The following is a 27,769-nucleotide window of genomic DNA, read 5'->3' as shown; positions in this document are numbered from 1 at the left end:
AGGACCCAGAGATCAAGACCTGAGCTGAGATCAAGAGTTGGACATTTAATTGACTAAGCCACCCGGCACCCCTAGTTTCTTTTCTAAGCAGATTAGACAAGACAGTTTTAGCGGCTTGGTAACCTAGTAGCTGGGGGTCTTATAGCCTTTATACTGATTATACTGAAATGAAACTTGGTATTCTGGTACTTGGTATACTTTTTAATGGTCTCGTCATGGTTGAAGCAAATACCATCAAGGCTAGAGTCATAAGCAAGTGTCTCCTTTTTGCTCAGGCTTCGATGGGCACATCCTGAAAGGTCTCAGCCTGAAACGGAGGTGGAAACGAGAGGCGGGAGCTGCAGGGCGAGCCAGTCCTGGTGGGGAAGAGGCGCGGCAGCGCTCCGGCGGCAGTTCCCAGGCTGGTGGAGAAGTCCCGAGGTAAGTTTCGTGTCCTGACCCTCCTCAGGGGCTCACCGTCTTGCCACACACTGTGTAGAACTAGTTCCAGCTGAAATCTGAGCCAGCTAAGTTTGAAATGTGAGAAAATTGCAGTCCTTTCAAAGTGTGATTCCTGGAGCAGCAGCAGCACCTGGGAGCCGGTTAGAAGTGCAGATTCTCACTCCCCGCCTGGACCTATTGAATCAGAAACTCTGGGGACCAGGCCCAGCAACCCATGTTTTACTAAGCCCTCCAGAAGCTTCTGATGCACGTTGAAGGTTGAGACCACTGCTCGGTTTCTGTCACCATCTATGCCAAGAGGCCGCCAAACAGGCCCAAGTGCTGTTTAACTTTCCTAAAGCAAATTGACGTAACAGCAGTCGCCTGGGTTCCAACCCCGGTTGACAGGAGTTGAATTTCTTGGGGGTAGGAGGAAAGGACTGATCTATATCTTTAACTAGCGTCCCAGGTACTTCTTGTTCTGAGGGAAGTTTGGAAGCCCTTAGTATACAACTGATGTCACTGTAGTGATCTTCTAGTCAGCTGCTGGGATGAAAGTCTTCCTGCAAGCTTAGCATTCAGGAAAGGGAAGAGAAGTAACATTTACTGAGCAAGGACTGTGGGCCAGCCACTGTTCTAGACATTTCACATACATTACTTCCTACTGATGTTTATAACAACCCTATGAGGTAAAGTTTGTGCTCAGAAAATCTAAGTGTTTACCGTAGGTTGCTCAGTAAGAAACACGGCTGGGATTCACCCCCAAGGTAGCTCTGTGACCTCTAATACCCTTCTGTGTGGCCACCAGCATGGCCAGCTCAACTTCTCTCTGCCATGTCAAGGGCTCACAGGACCTTCTTTTTCTCTTCTCCTTTTTCCCTTTTAATGAAGTAGAATTCTCTATTCCACAAATACTTATGGGGCCCCTACTGTGTTCAAGGTATTGTGTTGTACACAAGTGTATACAGTGTTTAAATGCAATTCAAGAAGCTCTCAGACAACAGAAGGCGCTTGAAAGGCAGTGAACTTGGTGGCCGGGAATGCAAGGTTAGGATGACCTTGGAACTGAGTGCTAGTCCCACCCTTACTAGCTGTGTGAAGTTGGCAGTTTTTTTTTTTTAAACTTAGTTTCCTCATTTGTGTAAAGACATAGGAATGCCTCTCTCACAGCGGGCAAACCCTTGATAAAGGGCCTGGCACAGGTTGAGGGCCCAGTAAATGGCTCAGTAAATAAACTGTTATTGTCTTTAGTTTATTATTGTTGCCAGCTGTGGTAGATGCCCTAATAAATTGGCCTCCACATTTCATAAGAGTTGATATTTATATTTGTAAAGTGACAATAGTTTGGTTAACTATTCCAAAAAAAAAATACTACTAAATGTCATATTCCTATAATCATTCTCTAGCCCCTTCAGATCACCCCTACCTGCAGAACCCCAATCCTCCTCTCCCCAAATCCATGGTCTCCTTCTTCCTTTGGGAAAATATTTTGTTAAGGTACTGAGCTGTGTACAGAGTATATAATGGTTAAAGGAGATGTGAAAAATGAACAAAAATTAGCCTGTCCTTACTCAGGTGGCCACTCCAGCCTGGTGGTACTCTTTGGACATCTTTCCATTTGTATGTTGCCTTACAAACACTTCTCTCCTATGCAGTGCTTGGTTCATATTGGTCTCCAGCAAATGTTGCCAAAGCCACATAGGACCAATGTGCATAATTAAGATTTGAGAGGTTTTTGATTAAAGGGGCAACTTAGACCCTGGGGAGGGATCTTGCTGGAGAAGGTTGTTGGTTACCTCCTCCCAGTGCAGCAATCCTTGCACTTACAGACCAGGATGGTTCTAGAATCGCCTTATAGAAAAGGATATTTATGTGTCCCTCTGGGTCTTTTTTTTTTGGCCAGGAAAATGGGGGACCATGAATAACACAAGCCCATAGGTTTAGGGTCCCATGGAAGGTTCTAGAAGGAAAAAAATGTGACAAACGTAGTCTTGGTGATCTACAGTTTAACTTAAGTAACACTAAAGTTTCATAATTTTATTTGAAAATTTTAATCTGTTTCTGTCCATGTGAAGTGTATATCAGATATACTGATATAAAAGAAGAAAACACAGGTGACTCTTGCAGGCCTGCACAAATAGCCTAGCTCTGGTCATCCATGTGAGCTCTGTTTCATTTCTTGCTGACTTACACTACTATTTATTTTGAAAAGAAGATTGAAGGAGAGGGGACACAAAGTTAAGACAATAGTGGAGTATAAGCAGTTTGACAGTATGAATCAAAAGTCATAAAAATGTCCATATTCTGATATAAAAATTCAATTCGGGGATTAACCTAAGAAGTTAATTTAGAATATGGGGAGGAAAGCCACATACACATTATTCATTGCTATGTCATTGGTAGGGGTCAAAATTTGGAAGCAATCTTGATGCCCTATAATAAGGATAAATGTTTAAATTTCTATTCAACAAAACATTGTGTACCTTGAAAAAGAATGATTATGAAGATTATGTGGCAACGTAGAAAATACTTAAAATGTCGTGCCTTAAGGGAAATGAGCTGGAAATTACACCACCCAAATGAAAAAGATGGAGAGGAAGTATATCAAATGATAGCAGCTGTGTTTGGGTAATGGCATGATGGTGGTTATTTTCTCCTTTTCGCTCATGATTATTTTAATTAGTTTCCAATTTTATAAATTGAAAAACCAATTAAAAATACCCAAATTAAAAAGGCAATACTTGAAGCCAGAAAGAGTGAAGTAGGGTTACTTTAAAGTTGGCTGTTCTGCATGGAGCTTCATGAGGGATTTCACATGGGACAAAATCGCAAACAGTTATTGCAGTTGGGGGGCGGGCGGTAGTATGCATTTATTCCGAGAGTTGTTGGGGTGATTGGAAAGACAGTGGAATAATAGTAACAGAAACTAGACCCTCCCACCCCCAGCTGCCAGTAATTCAACCTAGGGCTTCAAGAAGCAATTTCTGCCCATTCAAAGTGCAGCTTATCCCTGGAGACTACCTCGGGCAGACCATTGTGATGGTGATGGCGATGGCGGGGTTGTGGGCCCACCTCCACCACAGCTCCCGGAGGGTCAGGCGTTTGATGGAAGGCCTGGGCAGCTGTCTCGGCTTGGGGTTGCTGGTCATCAGAGACAAGGCAGCATGTGCAATGTTGACCTGGAGGTGAACAGTCCCCTTTCTCAGACACACTCCCTGGAGGCAACCGTCCCTCATTAGGGTACAGTTTCTAATCCAAACAACCATTAATCTTTCTCAGGGTTAAAAGGCCAGGAAAGCAAGTTTTGCTCTCTATTTTGATACTGTACTTGTATTTTACAAGAGCAGACTTACTTCACTGACCACTGGAGAACACCCCCCAGCTGTGTCCACAGCTGTGCAAAAATGCCAAGCCCAGCACAGCCCTCCTGGTGCATGGGGAAGGGAAGGGAGTGCAAAACGAGTAGGCTGTTTATTGTGGCACTTGACAAAAATCATAAACATGATGTACTTGAAACAAATTAGTGTTCTGTATCATTAAACAAGTTAGGATGCACATGTATTTAAAGTGAAAATTCCACCAAATATGATAGTTTTGTGAAAGTGATATTCTACAAACTTTTGAATACTATTCTTTTAATTTTTCTTGCCTTTGCAAGAAAAGTTATCCATATAAATGAGCTGTAACCCCTGAGAACTTTTTGGACTTTTAAAGGTAATCAATAAAAAATAGGATTTGACTTAGAAAAATTGCTTGTTGTCTCAGAAATGTCAGTGTTTGGTTTACAGAAAGGGGCTGAATTTCTTATCTCACACTCTTTTAATAGCTGGTAAGTCAAGAAACACATCTTTTCCATATTCTCAAGTTGTAAGGACCAACATGATGGGTATTAAGATAAAAAACATGAAGCCTTCCTAAATCTGTTTCTTCATGCTTGACCTTTAAATCCTTCCTGTACAGAGTCATCATCGGTATGAATACCAAACACTCCTCCTGGTGAGTCACATTTAGACATCTGGCTACTGGTAGTAAAGGCAGAGAACATTTAAGAGAGATCGAGAATGAATTTTTATGTCTCAAATTATTTTACATTAAATCTCCCAAACTCAAAATCACACATTAAGGACTATGGAATACATAAAATCTAGGCACAGCATTTTCAAGCTGGAAGAGGCCTTGGTCGAATAAAGTAAAACCCAAGACAGACCAAGGGATTGGAGTGGAGCCCATGGCCCTTGACCCTTAATCTAATGATGGTATATCACCTCGTAGAATATAAGAGTTCTAGAACTTACCTGGACTTTTTTGGGAGGGTGGGTTGAGGGGAGACATATATATGTTTTTGCTGTGCCAAATGTATTTTGAGACATTAACAACTTTTAGTAAAGTTTCTTGAAGGATCTCAGATTGGCAGAGAGTTTCGCTGTACTCTCCATCTCACAGCTTCTGCCTTCAGAATCCATGAGACTCTTGAAATGCCGGAGGAAATTTTAGCTAGATGTGGTCTGCAAGGTACAACTGAAATTCTGTTAGTGTTGTCCTATGCTTGCCTTTTGGGCACTTAGTATAAATAATTTGAATGTTCTGTAGGAATTAAAACTATACCCTAATGATATCATTTCTAAGTCAAAAATATATTCACGCATATAATAAAAAACATAAACCAAAATTTTAACAGTGGCTCTTTTCTGGATGGTGCAGTATGAACAAATATTTCCTTTTGTGTTTATCTTTGTATTACCAGTTTTTGGTACTGACCATATTTTATGTTTATAGGTAGAGAAAGCTCTATAAACATTATTTCAATGTTATTTAAAAGATCTCAAGGAACTAAAGACCTCTATACAGATAAAGTGGGTCTGGCCAGGTTGAAGGCAAGTAATGCACTTCTCTTCCGTTTTTTAAAATCCTGATGTAATTATATATACATTACGTATTTGATTAAAAGTTTAATTCAATTTTAAAAAATGAATAAATCCATAAGTACACTGAGATCCAGACTGCCAAAGCTTGAGCAGGCAAAAACCACCAGTGTGGTAACCTTTATGAGGAGAAATGAGCTGTAGAAGTTTCTGCAGGCTGGGGATAACAGAGAGGCAGACTATCATACTGCTTAGATTCTGCTTGCAAGTCTGAAGTCTATAAACTACAACCCTGCTGGCTTTTGAATTAATTTATTCTGAACACTGAGCACATCTTTCCAAAGAGGGAGTTACCATATAGGATGTTAGTGTTTTTCTCAAAAAAACAATTTATGTACCTGAGGATCGGTCTCTAATATTTTACCTCTTTGGGTCTGTCTTAAACTTTGAATATTAGTTACTAGTATTTTTATAAATTAAGATGAATTTGACCTAAAACAATAAAGTGGTATTTGTCTCTGTTCTCTGGCCCCTTTATTTTTTTGGTCCTTTTAAAATCAGAAAATATGTTCTTGTTGTAACAAATCCAAAACAACACAGATGTTTATGAAATAAAAATAGGAAGTATAAAATATAAAGTGAATATTTTCTCTTAATTCTCTATACTCCAGATTCCATTTCTCCATTGATAACTTTTAATATTTTGATGTGTATCCTTCTTTTCTCTCTCTACAGACCTATATTCAGATATAATTTCAAAAGTAAAAATCAGACCATGCAAATAAATATTTGTTCTGCTTTTTTTCCATTTAGCAGCACATCGCGGGCATATTTCCAATAGATTTATCTCATTCTTATTGATAGCATGATAGCATTCCATTATTTAATATACTATGATTTATTTATCTTTATACTATTAACAAATATTTAGGTTCTTTCAGATATTTTATCAGGATAAGTGCTGCCAGAAACATCCTTGCCATATTTCTTAACACACTTGTGCTAATATTTCTATAGGATAAATTTGTAGACTAGGGATTACTGGGGATTGGGTATGTGCATTTAAGTTTTTGATAGATACTGAGTTTTTGCCCATTTGATAAATAGAGCGGTGGCAATCTGTGGGGCTTGGGACAGGAACACGGATGCCTAAAATCTAGCCCAAGTTCCAACATAGTGGGCATTTTTCCACCGGTTTATGGAAATAGCTTGATTTTGAGCATCAGGGAATCTTCTGCAGGATAAGTTTATATCACATTCAGACTGGTATCAGTTGTGTTACACATGGAGATGAAAAGACGAAGTTCTGGCTAGTTCGGCTTCTGTTGTCAGGACTGTGATGGCCAGTGGTAATTCTTTCAATGAGAATGAAGATTAATACAGTTTCATTGAAGCTTCAAACAGAGCAGACAGATCCTCTTCTGACTGAGGGCGTGGTGCAAGCTTGGTGACCCTTTCCTGAAACAGGAAACAGAAGAATTTACCCAGGGCTTTGAAAAGATAGTTTCTAAAAGCTACTAGGTTACGTGAGTTAACTTGGCCATAAGAAACAATGACTTGATAGTAGTCCTGTCTTTAAAAATCCTATTTCTTGTTTGCTTCATACTAGCTGATCCCTAACTCAGAAGTTCATCAGGTGGCGCCTCTTTCCCACAAAGCTTTCAAAAGCCATTGCCTTTGCCTTATGTTCCGGCAACAGCCTTCTGCCCCAAGTACAGAACCGATGAACCTTGGGTAAAACACCTCCTGTAATGGCCAAACTACATTGAATGCAGCCTTGGCCAGGTAGGCTCTCTGCGCAGAGAGCACGGTCCCAGGCATAGCAGGAGCTGCCAAGGAAAATAGAACCGGGTTGTCCTTCACTTCAAAGACCGTGTATTTCATAACTTGGACTTAAGGTATATTCAAAAAGACTTCATTAGGACATCAACTTTCAGGCTACAGACAACAAGTGACTCCTTTTTAATATTACCTAAGGTTTTATTTCTACCTTCCTAAATGAATTCAGTGACTTGATCAATTTCCCCAGTGTTATTGAGTGGAGTCAGCAAAGAGGCACACCCTATTGCTATTTATACCCCCATCAGTGTCTCCTTAGTCCCAATGGGACAGGAGATTAAAAGGTACTGTAATGACTACCTTGTGTCCAGATTTCTGGGCCTAAATGAAATTAAGATATATGCCAGTGTTTTGGTTCCATTCTCATGGGTCTCTTGGTTTGTTTTCTTATGATAAGTAATTGTGTGGGAGCATACCTGGTATATGAGGCATCTCCACGAGGGCAAGGCTGTACCCACTCTTCATGCCCAGTGCTCGACACACAGTACATAGGTGTCCGACAGTTATTTGTTGAATTAACGAAAATGGTGGTGGCGGGCATCTCAAAATTCACATATGTAAGACAGAACTATGACTCTACCTGCCTCCCATTTTTCTCATCTCAGCAGTGACACCCAGTCACTCAGGGAAAAGCCTAGGAGTCCTCTTGATTCCTTTTTCCCTTCTCTGCTAGTTTAATCCACCAGCAAATTTGTCAGATCTACCTCCAAAGTAAACCTCAATCTGACCACTTATCAGCTTCTGTTCCACGCCAACCCAAGTCTAAGTCATCCTGACTCCCCCCTCCAAAAGTCTGTTTCCACTTTTGCTCTACTCTCTCCCCCTAGAGGCCATTCTCCACACAGCAGCCAGAGTGATAACTTTTTTCCCCGCCAGTGTAAATTTGTTCATATCATTACTTGCTTAATGCTCTCTGATGACTTTCCATTGCAATGACAAGACCATGGCCTCTAATGCCACTCTGTTCTGGCCCTGCTGCTCACCTCAGCTCTGACTCGTCTCCCATCAGTTCTTCTCACTTAGTCCTACCATCCCCTCTCAGTCCCACGAAAATGCTCCTCTTCCTCCTGTCTCAGGCCTTTCCCCTCTGCCCAGAGCGCTACTCCCAGATGTCTTCTCCCAGCTCTTTAACAGGGCTACCTTCACCTCTAGTCAGAAACCTCTGTGACCACCTTTGCTGGAGTTCCTGCCATACTGTCCCGCGTTTAATCACTGTCTTATTACCCATGTTTCCCTTCATACCACTAATCATTATCTGAAATGATTTCATGTGTATTTTCTTTATATATTTGATTAGATGCACATTGTCTGTCTTCTCTAGAATGTAAGCTCCATGAGGGAGTGAAGAGACTTTATTTTCCTCTTCCTTGTATCCCATTCAATGCATGGTATATAGTAGGACCTCAGCAAGTATTTGTAAGGTAAAAGGAAGAATGAAGATAGGAAGGAGGTATTAAAAAATTAACTCAAAACAGGCCTAAATGTAGACTTAAATCTAAGAGCTAAAACCAAAACTCTTAGAAGAAAACCGGAAAATTTCACGATGTTAGATGTGGCAGTAATTTCTTGGATATGACACCAAAAACACAGGCAATAAAAAAATAGGACTACATCAAAATGTAAAACTTATGTATCAAAGGACACTCTCAAGAGAGTTGAAAAGACAACTCAGATAGAATGTGGAAAGTATTTGCAAATTATAGATCTGATACGGGGTTAATAACTAGAATATATAAATAATTACTACAACTCAACAGCAGAAAACCCCAGACAAACCAACTCAAAAATAGGCAAAAGATTTGAATAGATATTTCTTTAATGAAGATATATAAATAGCCACTAAACACATGAAAAGATGCTCAACATCTTTAGTCATCAGCAAAATGCAATTCAAAACCACAATGAGTTCTCACTTCTCATCCATCAGGATAGCTATCCAAAAAATGGAAAATAAGAAATCTTGGTGAAGATGTGGAGAAACTGGAACCCTCATGCATTGTTGGTGGGATGTAAACTGATGCAGCCTCTATGGAAAACAGTTTGGCAGTTCCTCAACAAGTTAAACAGAGAATTACCCTATGATCCTGCAATTTTATTCCTAGGTATATAACCAATTGAACTGAAAGCAGGGACTAAAACATATTTGTATACCAGTGTTCATAGTAGCACTATTTACAATAGCCAGAAGGTGGAAACAAACCCAGTGTCCATCTGCAGATGAATGGATAAGCAACAGGTGGTATATCCATGCACTGGAACATTACTCAGCCATAATAAGGAATGAAATTCGGACACATTAAAGATTTATGCTAAGTGAAGACACTGTGCAGACACAAAAGGACAAGTGTTGTATGATTCCTCTTATATGAGGTACCTGCAATAGGCAAATTCATAGAGACAAAATAGAATAGAGGTTATTGGGCTGGGAAAGGGGAGTTACTGTTTCACCATTAAGCAATAGAGCAGAGCTTCTATTTGAAATGATTTCAAAGTTCTGGAAATGGATAGTAGTGATGGTTGCACAACACTAAATGTACTCAATGGCATGGAATTGTACACTTAAAAGTAAGTGGTTAAAATAGTAAATTTTATGTTAAGTATATTTTACCATGATTAAAAAATAATTAGGAAGGATGGATGGACAGAATGGAGAAGGATGGGGGGACATGCTGATAAGTATGGGTAAAACCAAAGTAAAATTTTACACTGCAGCAGATCTTCAAAGACTCCAAAGAAATTTGAAAATCCAAAGCAAGGCAGAGACTTGTTCATGGTGGCGTATGTCTATGTTGGTGGCAGGGTCAAGAACTGAAGTTCAGCATTTGCTATGGCTGACAATTCCTGCCACACCATTCTGTTTATAACAGGAGAGAATCTTCTCTGATGAGCTCAGAGGCCCTTAAAACGATCCTGTTCATCTTTGGTGAAGTAGTTCAGGAGTCTCCAAAGTACTTGAGGCCAAGCTGATCTGAGTTTCTCTTTCACATGTCTAATACCCTGGGACAGGTTAAGTGAGGACAGGGATGTAAAGTTTGTGATCTGTCCCCACTCCTATCATTTATGCCATATAAAAGCTAAACTCTCCGAATTAAGATGTGTTCGGCAATGTGCTATTATTTATAGACGTGTAAGACCGAAGGACAACTGATTAACGTGGGCACTGAAATAAATCCTGACTTCCACTTTTAGCACATTCATAAAATAACAACATTTCAGCTGGCCTCTCTGCCAGGGAGTGGAAGTGCTCATTTTGGTAGACGGCTCTCCTCAGAAATGAAATGTTTTGATTTGAAATGTAAATGTTTTTTTCCAGAGGTTTCAGAAACCCCCACTTGGAAGATTAATTTATTCTTGCCTGCTCCCCTTGCAGCCTTGCTATGGCAGTTGGAAGCCTCCGTACACAGGGCTGCTGTTTGCTGCCATCAGTATGGGATGTGGTGTTTGGTCAAGAATACTGGCCTGGTTGTTCCTTCCAGAGAAAACTGATCCCTCCTTGCTGAACATAAAAGAAGCTTTATCAAATGTCGACTACGTACATAACCTTTCTGGCAGTATTCTTTGCAGCAACCAGTCTGTCCCTCTCACTACCTTAAATCCTGTAGATACTAATAAGTGAAGATTAGCCTGCTGCATGTGTAAAATTCTGAAGTTGCCATAGCAGTCCTGTAAAATGTTCACTGCTGCCAAAAATACCAAACAAAAAACCCCACAGTAGTTCTTCATCTGCAGAACAGACAGCTTTATTGCTACAATTCCTCCGAAAGTCCTGTCAATCTCCCCTGCCCTCTCCATATATAGAGCACATTGACTCAATTACCTGGACTCCAAAATGGAACCAGTGCTAGTTTATTAAAATTAACTATGCCTCTCCCAATCACAGACACATGATTTTAAAAGCAGCATTCACGTTGGGGCTGCCTTTTGAATACAGCTTGCGGAGATCCTCACCTACTCCTTTATGGACATGACTTGTATTCAAAAGACCCAATTTACCTTGCATCTTTTGTGAAACTAAGAAATTAGTTTTGTCTAATTAAGGGTTTGCTATCTGTGATTTCCCCCATATGATACGTGCACTGAGGCATTGAATATGATACCTAATAAACGTGCCATTTTAGTGGATGGTCTCAAGTGTTAGTCTGGATCTGTTGCTATCTGGAACAGTTTCTGAAAGTAAAAGACTGAGCACAGTAGAATTTAAACAGTAAACACTTGCCAACGTGTGCTGATGGCTGGAAGATGCGTTGCCACTAGCAATTAAATGGCCAGTTTTATCTGAAAATCATGGATACCATCCCTGCAGATTGACAAACACACATTCCTGAGCAAGCAGAACTTTTCAGAACCCCTCTTGCAAAACGGACTCTATCTCTGGAACCATGCTATCAGAGGCAGTGGCCATGTCAAAACCGTGGTGACCACTTGGCTTTCATGACTTCTTGTCATTAGGTGAGTCCTATTCAGTGTAAGGAAACCTCTGAAAAAGTTACCGCCATTCAGCCAATATGCTCATCTGCGCAGAAGACTTTGGAAGAGAGAGGGCTGCGGGTATGTGTTCATTTAACACGTTTACTAGCCTGTGCTGGGTGCAGTCGAGGATGGGTGAGCAAAACATGTCCTTGTACTCATGGAATTTATGGTCTAGTAGGTTTGGATAAAATAACTGTGTTGGTCATATTTTTTGGCTATTTAGTCCTTCAGACTTGTTGGTTAGAACTAAGGGTTGGTGAGAGCCTAGGAGCTCAACTACACTTTGAGATGTTTCTTTTTTTTCATTCATTGATATTTTTAGATGCAACTGAGTCTACTGGATCTGAGTCTAACTCAGGGAAAATGCCGGCCCATGGGCCATGTTTGGTTTGTTCAGTGGGTAATTGGAATACAATACAAACATCCAGATTGTTGATTTTTTGTTGGAAATTGGAAGCTCTACCAATTGGATTTTTGTTGGAAATTGGAAGCTCAATGCTGGGACCTGAATTTCTGCTTGGGTATAATATTGTAGCTACAAAGACACTCACCCAATGAGATGGATTATGAGCTTTCCAGTTCACCAAAGTCCCCACCACTCCCTGCTGCTTTAAATTACTTTGTTCATTGCTATTACCTACCTACCTCCTGAGGACACGTGAGTCTGTTAACCCAATCCCTACAAGTATTATCTCATGTGAGTGGTGAGGTCTTCAACATTCTAAGCAGTTGCCAAGTGGGGAAGAAGCTAGTGTGAGGCCTTTGTTTAACCAGAGTAGGGTGAGGGAAAAGCACTGCTGCTTATGGTTAGCGGGAATCTGTGCGGGGGGCGGGGGGTATTCTAGTTGTTAACTCTATTTCAGAGTCCGTGATAGATCCATGCTTGCCTTAACTTTGGGTAGAAGTGCCTTTCCCTCATGTGCTTACAGTGTTTAAGTGATCCACATCTTTCCTGTTTTAGACAGGAGGACTAGTGTGATGTGGTCCAAAACCTGAGAGCTCGTGGCTCTGGCTCTATTTTACGGTGAGTTGCAGTGAACGGGGGTCTTAGCCTATTAGGACCTGATGCTATAGCACAAGGGTATCTGATCCAAAATGTAAGGTGCAATGGGAAGGTAAATTCTCTTCATAAGAAACTTGGAGGGGAAACTCTACATCTATTATGATTCTACCCAATAACGGTTGGCAGCTCAGTTTAAATTCTTTAGTGACATTTAAGTAAATAAGACCCAAAGTGACACAGATATGTATATATATGTAACTGTATAAAATACTCTCCCAGATACGTTAAAAAGTGATTTTATAATAGTATAGATTTAAAGGCCATGCCTATTTTTCACAAAATAGTAGGAATTTATAACCCTTGTAATATAAAATAATATAGTGGTCCTTTTGGAACAGCTTCGGGTAGTTTTATGGAGGGCTCTTAAAAGAGCAGAAATGGTAAAAAGGGAAATTTTGCCATACCTCAAGACAAATGTGGTAGTTTTTGCCTTGAGTTTTTATAAAAGACCCTTTCAGTTGTATCATAAAAGCTCCAAAAAAGCCACAGTTTTATGGAAGAAAAGGTGAGGGAGCCTGGCCTCTTCCCACAGGGGAAGAGAAGAGCTGTTGTCTGGTGTGGAGGAGACCTGAAAGCTGCTGGAGGACCCCTGGGTTTTCCTCTCCCCTAAGACACCCCAGGTGTACCATGTTTTCCCAGCAGCTTCATGGTTCTCAGAAGGGAGTGAGGATGACTGCATCTCTTACCTGGGGCAGCGTTCCTTTCACTAATGCAGGGATATCAGCCTTGGAGTAACCAATGGCAGCTAGGCCATCATCAACATCCAGATCGTATAAGAATTTCCGGAGTGTGTCTGCCAAAATAGGCCCAGCATCTGCGATCCTGGCAGTGCGGGTGTGAGCTCCTAGAAGACACAAAGTGCTGACTGTAGAGAGAGAGGGTGTCATTCAGTCACAAGATAGCTGACTGTATAACCTACTGCGGCCTCCCTCCCACCAAGGACAAGGGCGCCGCTGTGCCTCCACATGGAGGCCAGCCCAGCAATCAACCCTGCAGGACACAGATGGGCCAGGCCAGCTTGCAGAACCCTGAGATCCTTTGCAGAGGCGTTGGCTGAGGCTAACCTGGCTTTCACATTGCCAGTGGGCCGCTCGCCCCTGGTGTGGTGGGAAGAAGAGGAACTGAGCCAGAAAAGAAGCACAGGGAGGAGACCAAAAAAGAAGGCTGGTGTTTGGATGAGGAGGAAGGAGCATTTGTAGGAGAAAACACAGCTTATGTAACTTTCAAGGCTTGGAATTTGCTGACATCTAGAGGTATATGTGTTCAGTGTCTTTTCTCACACCAACATCTTAGGAAAGAAGACCAACCCCTTGCAAACACCTTGTGAGGCAAGGACATTTAGAGGTACAAAAGCTCCAACACTGACTGCGCCAAAGGAGGAAAATGACAAAAATGGATTATGTGTGGCCAGGGAAGGAAATACTTTCTCTCTATTGCTATAAAACTTCTTATTTTGGGCTCCGTTGCCAAAGGGCAGGGCGAGTGCCTCTAAATAAATATCATAGAACCAGTCAGACAGAACCAAGAATGCAAAGACCCTCAGAAAATAGTATTTACTCTGTAGGTAATAATGATGTTGGTGAAGGGGGAAGAAGGTTGCCAAGGGGTGGAAATTTGGACACGATTAGTAATCAATACATGAGATTGTAGAGACATGAGTGTGGAAGAGCTAGGGGTTCTGCCCTCAGACAGGGTAGCAGTGGGAGTTCCCAGACCCTTAGCTCTCCAGCTCCTCGTCCGTTCTGGTCGAACACATCACTGCTAGGAAGTGAAGCATGTGACAAACAGATGTGGCGTAAGTTATTATCCAGAATGCCTCATGTTGAGTCAAAGCCCATGTGTAGTTATGTCCCTACTGAAGCACACTATTCAATTAGTTTTAACCTTTTTCTTCTATGACAGCAAGAACTGTTTCAGTAATCCAGGAAAAGGTATAAATGGAACCAGATACGGGGCTAGTTGGGCGGGTGGCTGGATGCAAGGTAAACCTTGCCTGACAAGACCAGTCTGTATTACACAGTGGCAACTGAAATATGGATTAGGTGGAAAGGTGACACGATACAAGGTTTATGAGGTTTTTATGTTCCTGGGATTGCTGCCATAAAACACACCATCAAAGCCTCTGGGTTTTCCTGTGAAGTATTTTAGAAAAAAAGAGAGGGTAGGAAAAAGAATAAATTGTTATAAAGCTAAGAAAATCTAAGATTACATAGGGAATTAAAATATTTAATGGCTAAGTATGGAATCACATTAAACAAAACTTCCTAGGCAAGGAGGAAGAGTTGGTGGATTCTTCTACCCCAAGTTTTATCTATTGGAGGAATTGCTTTCTCAGTGATGTTGGTTGCCTGGAATTTTAGCTTTGAGTTCTCTGAGACTTTCCCATTTACCATACATCTAGCCTACTGTTTGGGCTTCTTCCTACTTAACTACTGCATATTTACCAGGCATCTGTCTGAGTCCCCAAAATGGCTAAAAAACATCCCCGATCCGAAAGGGAAAAGGGACACAAGATCCTTGGTAAGGTGGGCACTGTATTTCCAGCAGCCCAGACTGGGCAATAAGCCCCCTGCACCGTTTCTCTACCCTGGACTTCTCTCATTAGCATTCCCAGCACAGCACCTGGAACTCTGTGAAAACACACACGTCAGCGTGAGAGAGACGTGGAGGTGAAGCAGGACATGTGGAAGGGGTGTGTGGTCATGCCTACCTTCTCGGAAATAACCTCTCCAACGGCTGGAGCTAGAAGAGCGTAATGAAGTTTTCTTTTTAGCTTTTCCCTTCCTACCCTAAGTGCAAGTAGGGGAATAAAATGTTTGGAAAGTTAATCAAATTCTTAAAGTCTACTTGAAAGAGTTCTCATCTTAGAAAAATACTAAAAATTTTTACTTAACACTAAAGCTAGCCTGAATATAATTTTTTTTTGCTTGTGAGATTCAAAAAGCACTGTGGGTGTCTTGGTATAGACATTATTTATTCTACAGAGCAGCAAAACAAACTCTTCTTTGGGATCTTTTTATAAAGTTTCTGGTTGTTTAGATTTTCTATAATTGGGAATGTATTGTTACTTCCTGAATTAGATTCATTTTATTACCTACAAAACTTAGCAAAAGCCATTTGCAACATTATTACTATGTAAAGAGTTTCATGTTCCTTGGGGATGAAAACAAGAGAAATACCATTACTACAACTTTAACATAAGCAATATTTGGTTCCATTTCATTGTTAATAGACTATTAGAAGCAAAATTACAGAATTTTAGTGCTATATAGGACTTTAGGCAGGTCACTCACATTTTATTATTAGACTATTTCAAAGCAACTTTACAGGTGTTATTATCCTTTGTGGTTTATCCTCAGAAGCAACCCTACAAAATGCTCCACATATGCGGGTCACGGATTTATGAGTAATTGTTCATACCCAGTATTTCTGCTGTTTCCAGGTGCCGTTCAGGAGACATCTGTGCTGTGAAAGTGAATACCGCTGGGGAGGTGAGTACCACAGAAAGGCCATGAGGCTGAAGAAAAACAAAATGTGGTGACCAGTGAGGCAAAGTTGGGTCTTCAACCTGCATATTCTAGATATTCAATTACTTTACTCTATACTCCAGCAATGAAGAATTGACAAATGCATTTAACAAATACATTTATGGCAACAGCAAAGAACATGAAATTTAATTAAAGAATTTATTATGATTTTACCACCAGTGGGTGATCCACATTATAATCCTTTGCTTTATAAGTCTTCACTAAGCCTGAAATTGGGTAAGACATTCCATGGCTAGAAAAGAAAGAAAGTCCTTAGGTTGACATATAGCTATCAGAAATTCAAGTTAACAAAACAAAGATACTTTTATGAGAGAGCCCTTCACGGTCTCTTGACAATATCGTTATCTCACAAAGTGATACATTCTGTTTTCTTTGATACAACAATATATTATTGCATTGGACATTTTGTGCATTTGTTAACAAAACCTCTGAAATGTTCAAATTCAAATGCTCATAGAATTGTATGTCATTAAAAAGTGTTGATGCAGAAATTGCTTCCCAAACACATTGATTTTTTTTTTTAAAGATTTTATTTACTTATTTGACAGAGAGACAGCCAGCGAGAGAGAGAACACAAGCATGGGGAGTGGGAGAGGAAGAAGCAGGCTCCCAGCGGAGGAGCCTGATGTGGGGCTCGATCCCAGAACACCGGGATCACGCCCTGAGCCGAAGGCAGACGCTTAACGACTGAGACACCCAGGCGCCCCCCCAAACACATTGATTAACCTGATGCTCTTGAAGAAATCAAGAATTTACTTTGAAATTTCTTTAAATGCGTTTTCTGTTTTGTTCTGTAACAAAAGGAGCACCTTGGCAGTGTGCTCCTGTGCAGCTGATGACGTGGGTGGGAGTTTTAGGAGCCAAGATGTGCTGCATTAGACACGTAAGCTTGACCCTCCAGTAATCTGTCCCATGGATAATTGATACATCCTTTCAAATGTTAGATACTAATAGAGGTGACTCATAAATGATTATTGAAGTTTGAAAGGCTATCAAGAAAAGGCATCATGGGGGTGCCTGGGTGGCTCAGTCATTAAGCATCTGCCTTTGGCTCAGGGCGTGATCCCAGGGTCCTGGGATCAAGCCCCACATCGGGCTCCCTGCTCTGCTGGGAGCCTGCTTCTTCCTCTCCCACTCCCCCTGCTTGTATTCCCTCTCTTGCTGGCTGTCTCTCTCTCTCTGTCAAATAAATAAAAATAAAATCTTAAAAAAATATGTATATATAAAAAAAGAAAAGGCATCATGGTTTTTATTTGTGGGGTTTGATTTGTTTTTATGAAAAACACTTTTTTATCCTCTTGAATTCTTGGTGAACAAACAGGACAATATTATAGTTTACTAGATGACCCAGAGATATATACCATGAGAAGCTTATATATTTATAATTAATATATTGTAAATGAAATGCTTTACAATAGTAAAATGGTCTGTAAGTCTTTTTATGTGGGTTATTGTATGACTTTGGGCTTACTCAGCAAAAGGTTTACATTTCATAGGAAGACAAAGTATTTTGGTGAACTGTATGATTACTCATCCAAAAAAGGCATCCCTTGCCTATCACTTTTGTGAGATGGATCAGAAGCTATTGGTTCTCTGAATTGCCGGTTACTTTAGGAATGTAAAAATACCAAGAAAGAAAGGGCTTTCTTGGGCTTCACAGTATTTGGAAAATTATTGCTTAGTGTTCTTTCGTGATGTGAAAGGGTTCATGTAGCTTTCAAAAGTAACTTTCTAACAATATCCAGCATCTTAGTTTGATTTCTTTTAAGAGTTGTATATGTTCTTTGTAAAAATTAGAATGGCCCATAATCCTATTTCTTCAAGATAAACATTAGGATGTTTCTTCTGGTCTTTTTATGCATATCATTAATTTACGATCATATGCACATACAGTTTCAAATATTGCTTTTGTTACTTGTTATTCTTTATAAACATTTTCCCATATCATTTTCTATTCTTCTAAAACATTATTTTTAACAGCCTTATTTTATTCTTTGAGTACTGCACTTCAGTGAACCATTCCCAAACTGTTAGAAATTAAGTTGTTTCCAAAATTTTCAATTATACATACCACTTAGGTGACTATCCTTATAAGGAAATTCTTTGATCATATGATGATGATGATTTCTTTATGCTACATTCATAGAACTAAAATTAGTGGGCCCAAGGATATAAACATTTTTCAAGCTCTTGGGAGGTTTTGATCACTTGCTTTTATTTATTAATATTGCTTATTATTTATTTATTTTAAAGATTTATTTATTTACCTGAGAGGGAACAAGCAGGAGGGGCAGAGGGAGAAGGGGAGAGAATCCTAAGCAGACTCTGCACCGAGTGCGGAGCCCGACACAGGGCTTGATCCCATGACCCTGAGATCATGACCAGAGCCGAAACCAAGAGTTGGACGCTTAACCGACTGCGCCATGCAGGCGCCCCACCCACCTGCTTTTTAGAAAGGTGGTATCAATCTGTGCTCTCAGCAGCCAAGTTTGGGGGTGACTTCACTGCACCCTCCGTAGCAAAGGCCTATTCTTAATTCTCAGTGATCACAGGTATTAAGGCATCATACCAATAAAGTTCTGATCAAACAAATCAGTTCTGGGCTACTGACAAAGATTCTGATCCCTTTCTTTTTGTGAGAGATTAGGAGAAAAAAATTCTTGAATTTGAGGTTTTAAAAATCCACAACACATGGTGAGGATGTGGAGAAATCAGAACCCTTATGCACTGCTTACTGAAATGTAAAATGGTATAGCTGCTGTGGGTTATAGTAGTAGTTCCTGAAAATTTAAACACAGAGTTACCATATGACCTAACAATTCCACTCCTAAGTATATGCTCAGTAGAAATGAAAACATATATCTACACAAAAAACTTGTACACAAATGTTCACAGCAGCATTATTCATAATAGCCAAAAAGTGGAAACAGCTAATGTCCATCTTCTGATGAATGGAGAAATAAAATGTGGCATATCCATACAGTGGAATGTTACTTGGCAGTAAAAAGGAATGACATACTGATGCATGTATGGATGAACCGTGAAAACATTATGCTATGTTAAAGGCACAAATGACCAAATATCATATAATTCCATTTATATAAAATATCCAGAGTAGGCAAATCTATAAAGACAGAAAGTAGATTAGTAGTTGCTTAAGACTGGGGGGTGTAGGAGGATTGATAGGTGGCAGCCAAGGGGTATGGGATTTCTTCTCAGGGTAATAAAATGTTCTAAAATTGATTGTGGTAATGGCTGCACAACTCCATGAATATGCTAAAGCCCACTGAATTATACATTTTGAATGGGTAAATTTTATAGTGTGTGAATTGTATCTCAATAAGGCTGTTATAAAAAAAAATCTATTGGGCGCCTAGCTGGCTTTGTTGGTGGAGCATGTGACTCTCGATCTCAGGGTCATGAGTTTGAGCCCCACATTAGGAGTAGAGTATCTTTTAAAAAAATAATAAAACTTAAAACTCCATGACCCAATAAATTACATTTGAATTAAAACATTCCAGGACCCTAAGTTAAATTTCTTCTTTCTATAGTGTATTTAGACCTTACCACTTGTCCTAAATTATAAACATTTTTTAAAATAAAAGCAATAGCTTAGGTGAAGAAATAAACTCTCAAGTTTGCTCACCACAGATGAACACCAGCATTTCCAAAGCCAATGCCAGCAAAAGCACTTGCCAAGTGCATATTAGACCTTGCTTCCAGATCATCAGGATTTCTGACAGCCCTGTGGATGATATAAATACCTACATCAACATGGGCATTTCCTAGTGAATAAAGAGCCGCCTTAGGGAAAGATCTGGGAAAAAAGAAATTTTTCCTCTAGGAAGAAAAATTAGGCAACTTATTCAAACGACATCTTGTCTTCTCAATGAAAACCGAAGGGAAACATATTTTCTCATCAATGGTTTTGGGCAAAAGCATAATAAATAATGCTGTCAGGCTGCTCATGTGATAAAAGTGCCAGGGGAAGCAAAGCACTGACCCTTGGACTGTGAGCAGCTCTAGAAAAGTGCCCTGAGACTCATTCTTCTTCTTCATTTGTCAGTGACCTTGACTGCAGCTGTGAATGGCCTGTGAGTAAACATACACTTAGAATGCACAGGGCCCAGACTGCTTCTCTGAAATGAGTCCCTGTCGCCTGGGGCTACCTGCAGGCTAAATGCAGCCTGCCCAGCCATCTTTCTTTCTGTGACACTGCCCCAAATAGAACCCTCTGGAGGCCTCTTTTAGTATCTGAGGAAACTATACATGTTATTTTAATATTTATCCTTATGGAAGTGGGATGTTATTGTAGGATGAGCCTTTGCTCGCTCTAGATGTCCCTACGCCACTTTGGAAAAGCAAATTCTCAAAGGCCCCTTGCAGATGCAGCTCAACCATCCTGCACACACTTGCTTAGAAACCCTGTCCTGGGGAAGGAGCCTAAGACTGTCAAGAATGACAGACCACCCCTTGCTTGCTTTTCACGATTTTGCCTGGAGTAAGGTTTCCTGTTATGAAGTAAGAGTGCTACAGCCTTTTATCTCCTTTCATTTGGAATGGTTGGGCAACTGTGGCTCCTTTCCGAACCCAGTGTTAGGTTCTTATTCCCTGAATACCAAGATGCTTTAGCAGATAATGGGGCTTTAGCCTTTCCTCTGTCCTTTATACTCCCTTACCTTCCACTGTGCTCTGCCAAGCCTTCTGTCCCTCTCTCACACACTGGCTGACCATTATCTGTTTCTGCATCTACCCAGTCAAATGCTACCCTGCTCTCTGATGGTCTCCTGAAAGAGCTGTGTCCCTTCCCTTTGCTTTACTACAAAATGCAGTCTGAGCTCCCTCTCTAGTGCAGCTTCCAGCTCGGGGCCAGGGTAAACACCATGTTCACATCTAGGTCCAACCTGCTGTGCTCTTTTCTTCTGTTATGTGTAAGTGCAAAAGTGAGTCTGGCTTTGCATAGGTCTTACTGTCTCAGGGATCAGCTTTCATCTCTAAGTATATGTTTGCTCTCTAAGGAGCCAATCATGGCTACATCATTCATAAATCTTTTGAAAGCTTTTAGAAAGCTTTTTATATCTCCTGGGACAGACAACTCTACACGTTCATTTCTTAAATTTAGTTCATGTGAGTTTGTTTATGGGGCTGACTCTGTGTGCCTTTTGACAGGGCCTGCATGGTAACAGCTAACATCTGCCTCTCTGGGTCTCATTTCAGCTCTTGGTGTAGCCAAATCTCAAAGGACATCTTCCCTCACCTGAGCTCTGGTTTCAAGACTTTGATGAATAATCCTTCTAGATGCATCCTTCAGAAATCAGGGGGTCATATTTTGTTCCCTTGCCTTTGCCTTTTCAGACTGAACGGTTCAGGTTTCATCTGTCCTCATGTGCGTACCTCCCCATCCTTTTCATCCTTCCAGAGCTTGCTGGTCTCTGGTGCCCCTCTACATCCACTGACTGATCTTTTGATGAACAGGCACGCTCAGGATATTTCAGGATCTGGCATGCTACATTTTATGTGAGGGTGGAATGTGGTTTTCCTGTTTTGGTTGTTTGTTTGTTTTTTAAAAGATTTTATTTTTAAGTAATTTCAACACCCAGTGTCGGGCTTAAACCTACAACCCCGAGATCAAGATTTGCATGCTTGACTGAGCCAGCCAGGTACCCCTTCCGTTCTGTTACTATCTCCTCTGGGCCACATACCTCTTCAGATACTTAGCGACGATCCGTAGTGCATGGACTGCCCAAATGTCGCTGATTGGGTTGCTGCCCTGGTATGCTGGGCGGGTGATAGGATTTGAAGGGCAGGGGCTCCGCATGTGGTAGGGGAGGGCAGTGTAGGACTCCAGGGCATGGCTAATAAGACATATTTAAAACACACAGATTGAAAGCACCTTCTTCTTTTTTTCCCTTCATTCAGATTACAGGCTCTCTTGGACATGTTCAGTATTCACTCCATTGCAGATATGCTCTGTAGCAGTGATAATCATAGTACGTTCCACCAGGTCAGACTCTTGCCCACAGTAGTAGTTGTTATAGAAATTAATAGTGAAGTTTATATGAATAGCACTATGGTGTTTTTTGACCAGTATGTATTACTGGATTATATATGGCTCCTTTCTAGTGCAAATAAATCTTTATGATGTTGAATTTTTACATATTTGGGTCATGAAGAAAAGCACTGAATCTAAAAAATGATCTCCTTTTAAAATATATTTACCATTTTATACCTTTTACTGATCAAATACCGTATTACCTAAGGAGGGTCATAGTTACATGAGCCTCCTATTAGGAATATGGTGCAGTGAGTGAGAACACAGACACTGGGTCAGCTGTAAATCCTGGCATCAAACCTTCCTGTTGCAGGCCTGGGGTAAGTCACTTTCTAGCCTGTGACTCTAAGACAAGGACAGATAATAGTATGTCTTCTTGGTCCTGGTGTGAAAATTAAATGAGGTGGTACACGTGAAGTACTTAGAACAATGACCAGCACATTGTAAAACTTACAATTCACCACTATTACTAAATTTTGGCCTGAAAAAAAAATTCAGTTCTTTTTTCTGACATGCCCTAAACTAAAGGTTGGCTATTTCAAGAACCAAGCTTCAGAATTTCCTCCACCTGCTGGCCTTTCATCAATTCTAATGAATCAACTGTGGGAGAGAAGAAAAAACATAGCCATCCAGATCAGTGATGCATTGGGAACACAATATAACATGAACTATTTTGGGCACGAATTATGGTTTTCAGTCTTAGAATGGAGAATTTCTACCCCTGAGAAGTAGATAATGTCTTTTGAACAAACCATTGGAAATTTTTATAAAATAGTTCGTAGATGGATGCTATGGCTTTATGGTTCTTAATCTGTTCCATCTGTGGGCAATGTAAGAATGAGGCATCTGTGTCAGGAGATAGTGACCAAATACCTATGATGTGACAGTCACTGTGCCGAGGGGCAGGGATGGAGAAGTATCATGGTCCTGTCCTCATCAAACTCACAGTGCAGTGAAGGAGATGGGCATGTGAAGTGGAGTGTCTTAGAAAGAATGTATAGGCAATTGGGAAGAGCAAAGAGTGGAGTGGTTGGTTGTACTTGAGGAGAGGAAAGGGGTGGGTCAGCAAAGGCTCCATCAAGGGAAGAATGCTCCAGTGGAACTGGAAGACGAATTCTCCAAATAGATGAAGAGCTAAGGATTAGGGATGTTCCAGGGCCAAAGAAATTTGGTCTTCTGGCAGTAGGTGTGGAAAGCCACTGAAAGACTTGTCAGGTATATGTGTGTGTGTGTGCACATGCACGCATGTATATGAGTGGTGATTATATTGCATTCTGAAAGCTTGCTGAGGCTGGAATGCAGGACAGACAGAAGGACTCTGGGAAGGAAGCAGGGAGACTGATGAGGAGACTAGTGCAACTGTCCAAGCAAGAGTTGGGCAGGTCTGAACGAAGGTGGGAATGATGAGGCTTGAGAGGAGGGAGCAGATAGGAGAGATTCAACCAGGACAAGTGGTAGAAAATGCTGGCTATGTGTGGGAACAAGAAAGAAGTTCATGGTAAGTCCTGCTGCTCACTAACTTAAGGGACTCAGGAGAAGCTGTGAGGTGGTGGGGTGGGGGTTAGAGAATTATCAGATTTCATCAAATTTAAGATGCCATGCATTATAAGATGCACCATTTTCAAAAATGTACCACTGAGGAAGAAAACCATACAGTTGTGCCACAGATTTTAAGATGTGAAAAAATGTGCACGTGCAAGTGGATGAAATAGGTGGTTCAGGACATGCTGAACGTGAAGCGTGTCCGTGGGTCACTGTGAGTGAGGCCACTGGAAGGAACATTGATCAGGGATCCATCAGCATACTGCCGCTGAGGCCCAGGGAGCATGCAGTAGACTCTGGCAAGTTACTAAACATCTCCAAGCCAGGTTTCTTTCTCGTGTGGCGCAGAGCTGTGGTGAAGTGATGATGTGTGCAAAGTGCTGAGGCGGTGAGCACAGTCCAGCTCAAGAAATGTCAGCTCCCTTTCCTGCCCTCTTCCGTGCTGTGGCAGCCCTGGCAATTTCCTGCTTCCTGTAGCCATAGAGGCAGTTGTTGTGGGTCTGAGCTGCTGCACGCCAGCTCCACCTGCTCCTTTCCCTGTGTCCCTGTGGCAGCCGCCGTGGCTGGCATGGTCCATCCTGAACAGGTCTGTGGCTCCTGCAGGAGCTCACCTAGTCACCAACCTTTATAGGTTCCATGTTTTCATCTAGGAAAGGGGACAATGACAGCCAAAGCTGGGGTGGTTGTGGAATACTAATCGATGTAAGCTTAGCAAGTGCTTTCAGCAAGAAAATACTGTCTATAGACTCAGGTACTAGAAAAGCCCCTCCAGTTGGCACCGGTACCTACCAAAGCACATCGAAGCCACTGTTGGCAACTACCCGGTCAGGCATGTGCAGGGTGTGCAGAGGATCAATCAGTCCCAGTGTGGGTTTGATGGCTCGGGAAGCAATGCCTAAGATAGGTATTTTCAATAGGGGCGATAGGTATGGACACCATTTTAAAAAATTAAGTTACTTTAGGATAACAATTTATTCCTAAAACATTAAAAATATGAGATAAGATTCATTCTCGTGAAGGGAGGCAGCAAGAACAGTTGGAAAGAGACCTGGAGTCAGAAACCTGGGTTTTTCAGTAGATCTGAAGCTCCTTCTGGTTTGAAGGAGCCAGGTGTGCACATCTCTTTCCAACTCCAGTTTGAATGATGTCACTGGCTATGATGGGAGTATTTACACCAAAGAAATTAGCCAATACTACCCATTGGGGCTTATTTACTGATTAAATTCCAGAGAGCTGGTTTACTAGCACACCACTGGTTTGGGTCCTGGTTCTGCAGCTTACTGTGTATCTTTGGGCAAGGCACTTAGTCACTCTGAATTCTTTGTTAGATTAGATCATGACAACATAGGGCTTCTATCCTTCATAGCTGATGTAAGGATCATATTAGAAAATATTATATAAAAGTCTTTGAAAAACCGTAAGGTAGAATTCAAGTATTGGCTACTATTATCTTTAATAATGTCAAACGATAATGTCATTTAATTTTAAAAAGAGATGTTACTATAAATGTGCAGTCAAATATCAATTTATTCTGCCTGGGACCTTTGGATCTTTCTGGAGTGATGGAAATGTTTTATACTTTGATTGGCTAACATGGCTGTATCTATTTGTCAACATTGAGCAAACTGACTCCTAAAATGTATGCATTTTATTATATAAAAATTATATCTCAATGAAATTGATTTAAAATGTTGAAAGGAAAAAAAATGTTGAAAAGATGTCCAAGAAAGGGAATAATCATTCACCACTGACATACAGTTACTAACTTGGGCAGAGAAATGACCAATCAAGATTATGGCATTTCAATATGCTTTTATAGGTAATTCTCAAAAAGGAGTTTATTAGACTGTTTCATATTTTGATATGTACTTGGAAAAAGAAAGAAAACACACACACACACACACACACACATACACTTTCCTTAACTCTATAACTCCTTGATTTTGAAATATTAGGATTAAACAAAAGGAGATGGGGTTGAAAGGTAAGAGAGAGAATTAAACACAATTTTTACAGGCACAGTTCTTACCAGTTTTTACTTTTAAGTGTTCATAGTCAAAGATGGCAACACCCGTAGTTTCACTTCCAGTTCCTGAGGTAGTTGGGACTTGAACAAAATAATATTAATTTACATAATGCATCTAAATAAAGGTCAGTGGAGATACTTAATTCAGCCTTAGGAAGCAAGGAACAAAGTTAGAGAAGGAAGCTCTGATGCCGCTGTTGCTCACCTGAGGTCTGTATCTATATTAATCTGCATGTATGCTGCACCTGTATGTCCATGTCTGCATTAACACACATGCATAATAGTATGTATGTCTGCATTAACACGCAGGTTTATTGTGCATGTGATGGCAGTGGCTGCATTAATACGCACACGGTTCACATGCATGGTGTCCACGTCTGCCAACATGTAGGCATGTCTAACATATACGTGCACTTTGATGAGTATGTGTGATACCTGTATCTGTATTAACACAGATGTATGATGTCCGTGCCTGTGCCAACATGTATATAGGCCTAACATGTATGTATGGTGTCCATGTAAATATTAACGTGTGTGTATATTTAACATGTATGTGTAATGTCTCTTTCTGTGTAAACAGCCAGGAACTCTGGGAATTCTAGCACCAGAGCTTATGCAGCTGCAACTAGGTATTCAAACACAGGCTGCTCAGCATCTTGGTTAGAAAACTCATATTTGCCTCTCTAAAAGACATCTTTATTCCCTCTTGGCAGCAAGCACAGTAACGTTCTGCCTTTTCTGGGCTCCGTGGTTTTGTAGTTCCGTAAAGTTTCTAAACTTTACTAATCACCCCTCTGTGTGATGCTGACACAGTTTCACCAGAGGGTTCCATTTGCCAGACATCAATTATGTTGCTCCCTGCTGATTGCTCATTCACGTCAAAGCAGTTCATCTGCCTTCAACTTAACTCCTATACCATCACAAGGCCCATACACAGTAGGGGCAGATAAAGGGGAGGAGAGAGGACAAAACTTTAGACATATATTGTCCAGTTACTAGTTACTGCATTTTTATTATAAAACTTTAAACAGTAATATGCTAACAGCCAGAAAATGGGAGGGAGGGAAGAAAAGACCAAAAGATCCCAAGGTCTGTCTGGGACAGACAAGCTATTCTGATTTGGGTTTGCGTGTCTGTCCCCAGGGCAGCCACAGAGCAGATGTTGCCCAGAGTGATGCAGCCATGCTGGCCACATGTCCCAGAGAAGAGACAAAGCCCCAGGTCAGCTGAAGAGCCATTGTGTGGAAGAAAGGGTTGAGTCAACACCAGAAAAATAATAGCGAATGTTCCCCTTATACTCCACAGTGGCTGGCAGAATGGGACAAAGGAGAGAGGGGTTTAGAAGACAAACCTGCCAACAGAGGGATCTATTAATATGGAAACGGTAACCTTCCCTCCTCCTTTACACAGTGACTTCCTAGCATAAGTCTGTAAACTTTCCTTCCACTGACCCAGATTGTCTCTGTGTAATAATGAAGATCAGAATTTTAAACATAAATGAATTGCTATCTGTTCTGCTCTCCAAACAATATACTACACTGAAATGAAGAAATCAGAAAGCTTTGGAGACGCATACCCTAAAATTCCTGGCTTGCATCTTTCCTAAGGCCTTTTGCCAATTGCAAAATAAAACGTATAAACAAACAAACAAACAAACAAACAAACAGTCTTTACCTGCAATCAGAGGCTTAAGAGGCACAGACACAGGCTTTCCCTTCCCAATGGGGGCATTGACATAATCTAGGAAATCAGAGTGAGGACTGGACGCATACAGATTAGCGGCTTTACAGGTGTCCATGGTGGAGCCACCACCGACAGCAACGTAGGCATCAAAAGCTCCCTTTTTGACAAATTCAATAGCTTCCATGAAGCTTGGAGAAGGGAAAATAAAAGACATTAGGTCATATTTTTTCATTAAAAAATTGCCACACCATTAAACGAGGCCTG

The 27,769-nt window shown here is 40.9% G+C and overlaps 1 protein-coding gene across 6 annotated transcripts in view; it reads right to left on the bottom strand.

The window, feature by feature from the left end:
- Positions 1 to 6,164: 6,164 nt before the first annotated feature.
- The window catches only part of ADHFE1 (alcohol dehydrogenase iron containing 1), a 31,441-nt gene continuing 9,836 nt past the window's right edge, over positions 6,165 to 27,769 (bottom strand). For 2 of the 6 annotated variants that reach the window (XM_026516406.4, XM_026516404.4), the window contains exons 6-14: positions 27,497 to 27,693; positions 25,826 to 25,903; positions 24,586 to 24,691; positions 21,905 to 22,057; positions 19,849 to 19,947; positions 16,356 to 16,434; positions 16,075 to 16,171; positions 13,341 to 13,498; positions 6,165 to 6,740 (exon numbers count right to left, since the gene is read on the bottom strand). In XM_026516406.4, coding sequence (XP_026372191.1) covers positions 6,657 to 6,740; positions 13,341 to 13,498; positions 16,075 to 16,171; positions 16,356 to 16,434; positions 19,849 to 19,947; positions 21,905 to 22,057; positions 24,586 to 24,691; positions 25,826 to 25,903; positions 27,497 to 27,693 — 1,051 coding nt within the window. In that variant the 3' untranslated portion in view covers positions 6,165 to 6,656. Of the gene's footprint in view, positions 6,741 to 8,919; positions 10,119 to 13,340; positions 13,499 to 16,074; positions 16,172 to 16,355; positions 16,435 to 19,848; positions 19,948 to 21,904; positions 22,058 to 24,585; positions 24,692 to 25,825; positions 25,904 to 27,496; positions 27,694 to 27,769 lie in introns of those variants that run through there. The other 4 variants (XM_048212581.1, XM_048212580.2, XM_057307891.1 and 1 more) reach the window with 2 other exon arrangements.

Source organism: Ursus arctos, unplaced genomic scaffold, assembly GCF_023065955.2.
Source record: "Ursus arctos isolate Adak ecotype North America unplaced genomic scaffold, UrsArc2.0 scaffold_6, whole genome shotgun sequence".
In the NCBI taxonomy this organism is placed as follows: Eukaryota; Metazoa; Chordata; class Mammalia; order Carnivora; family Ursidae; genus Ursus; species Ursus arctos.
This window is presented reverse-complemented; position numbering and strand designations above follow the sequence as displayed.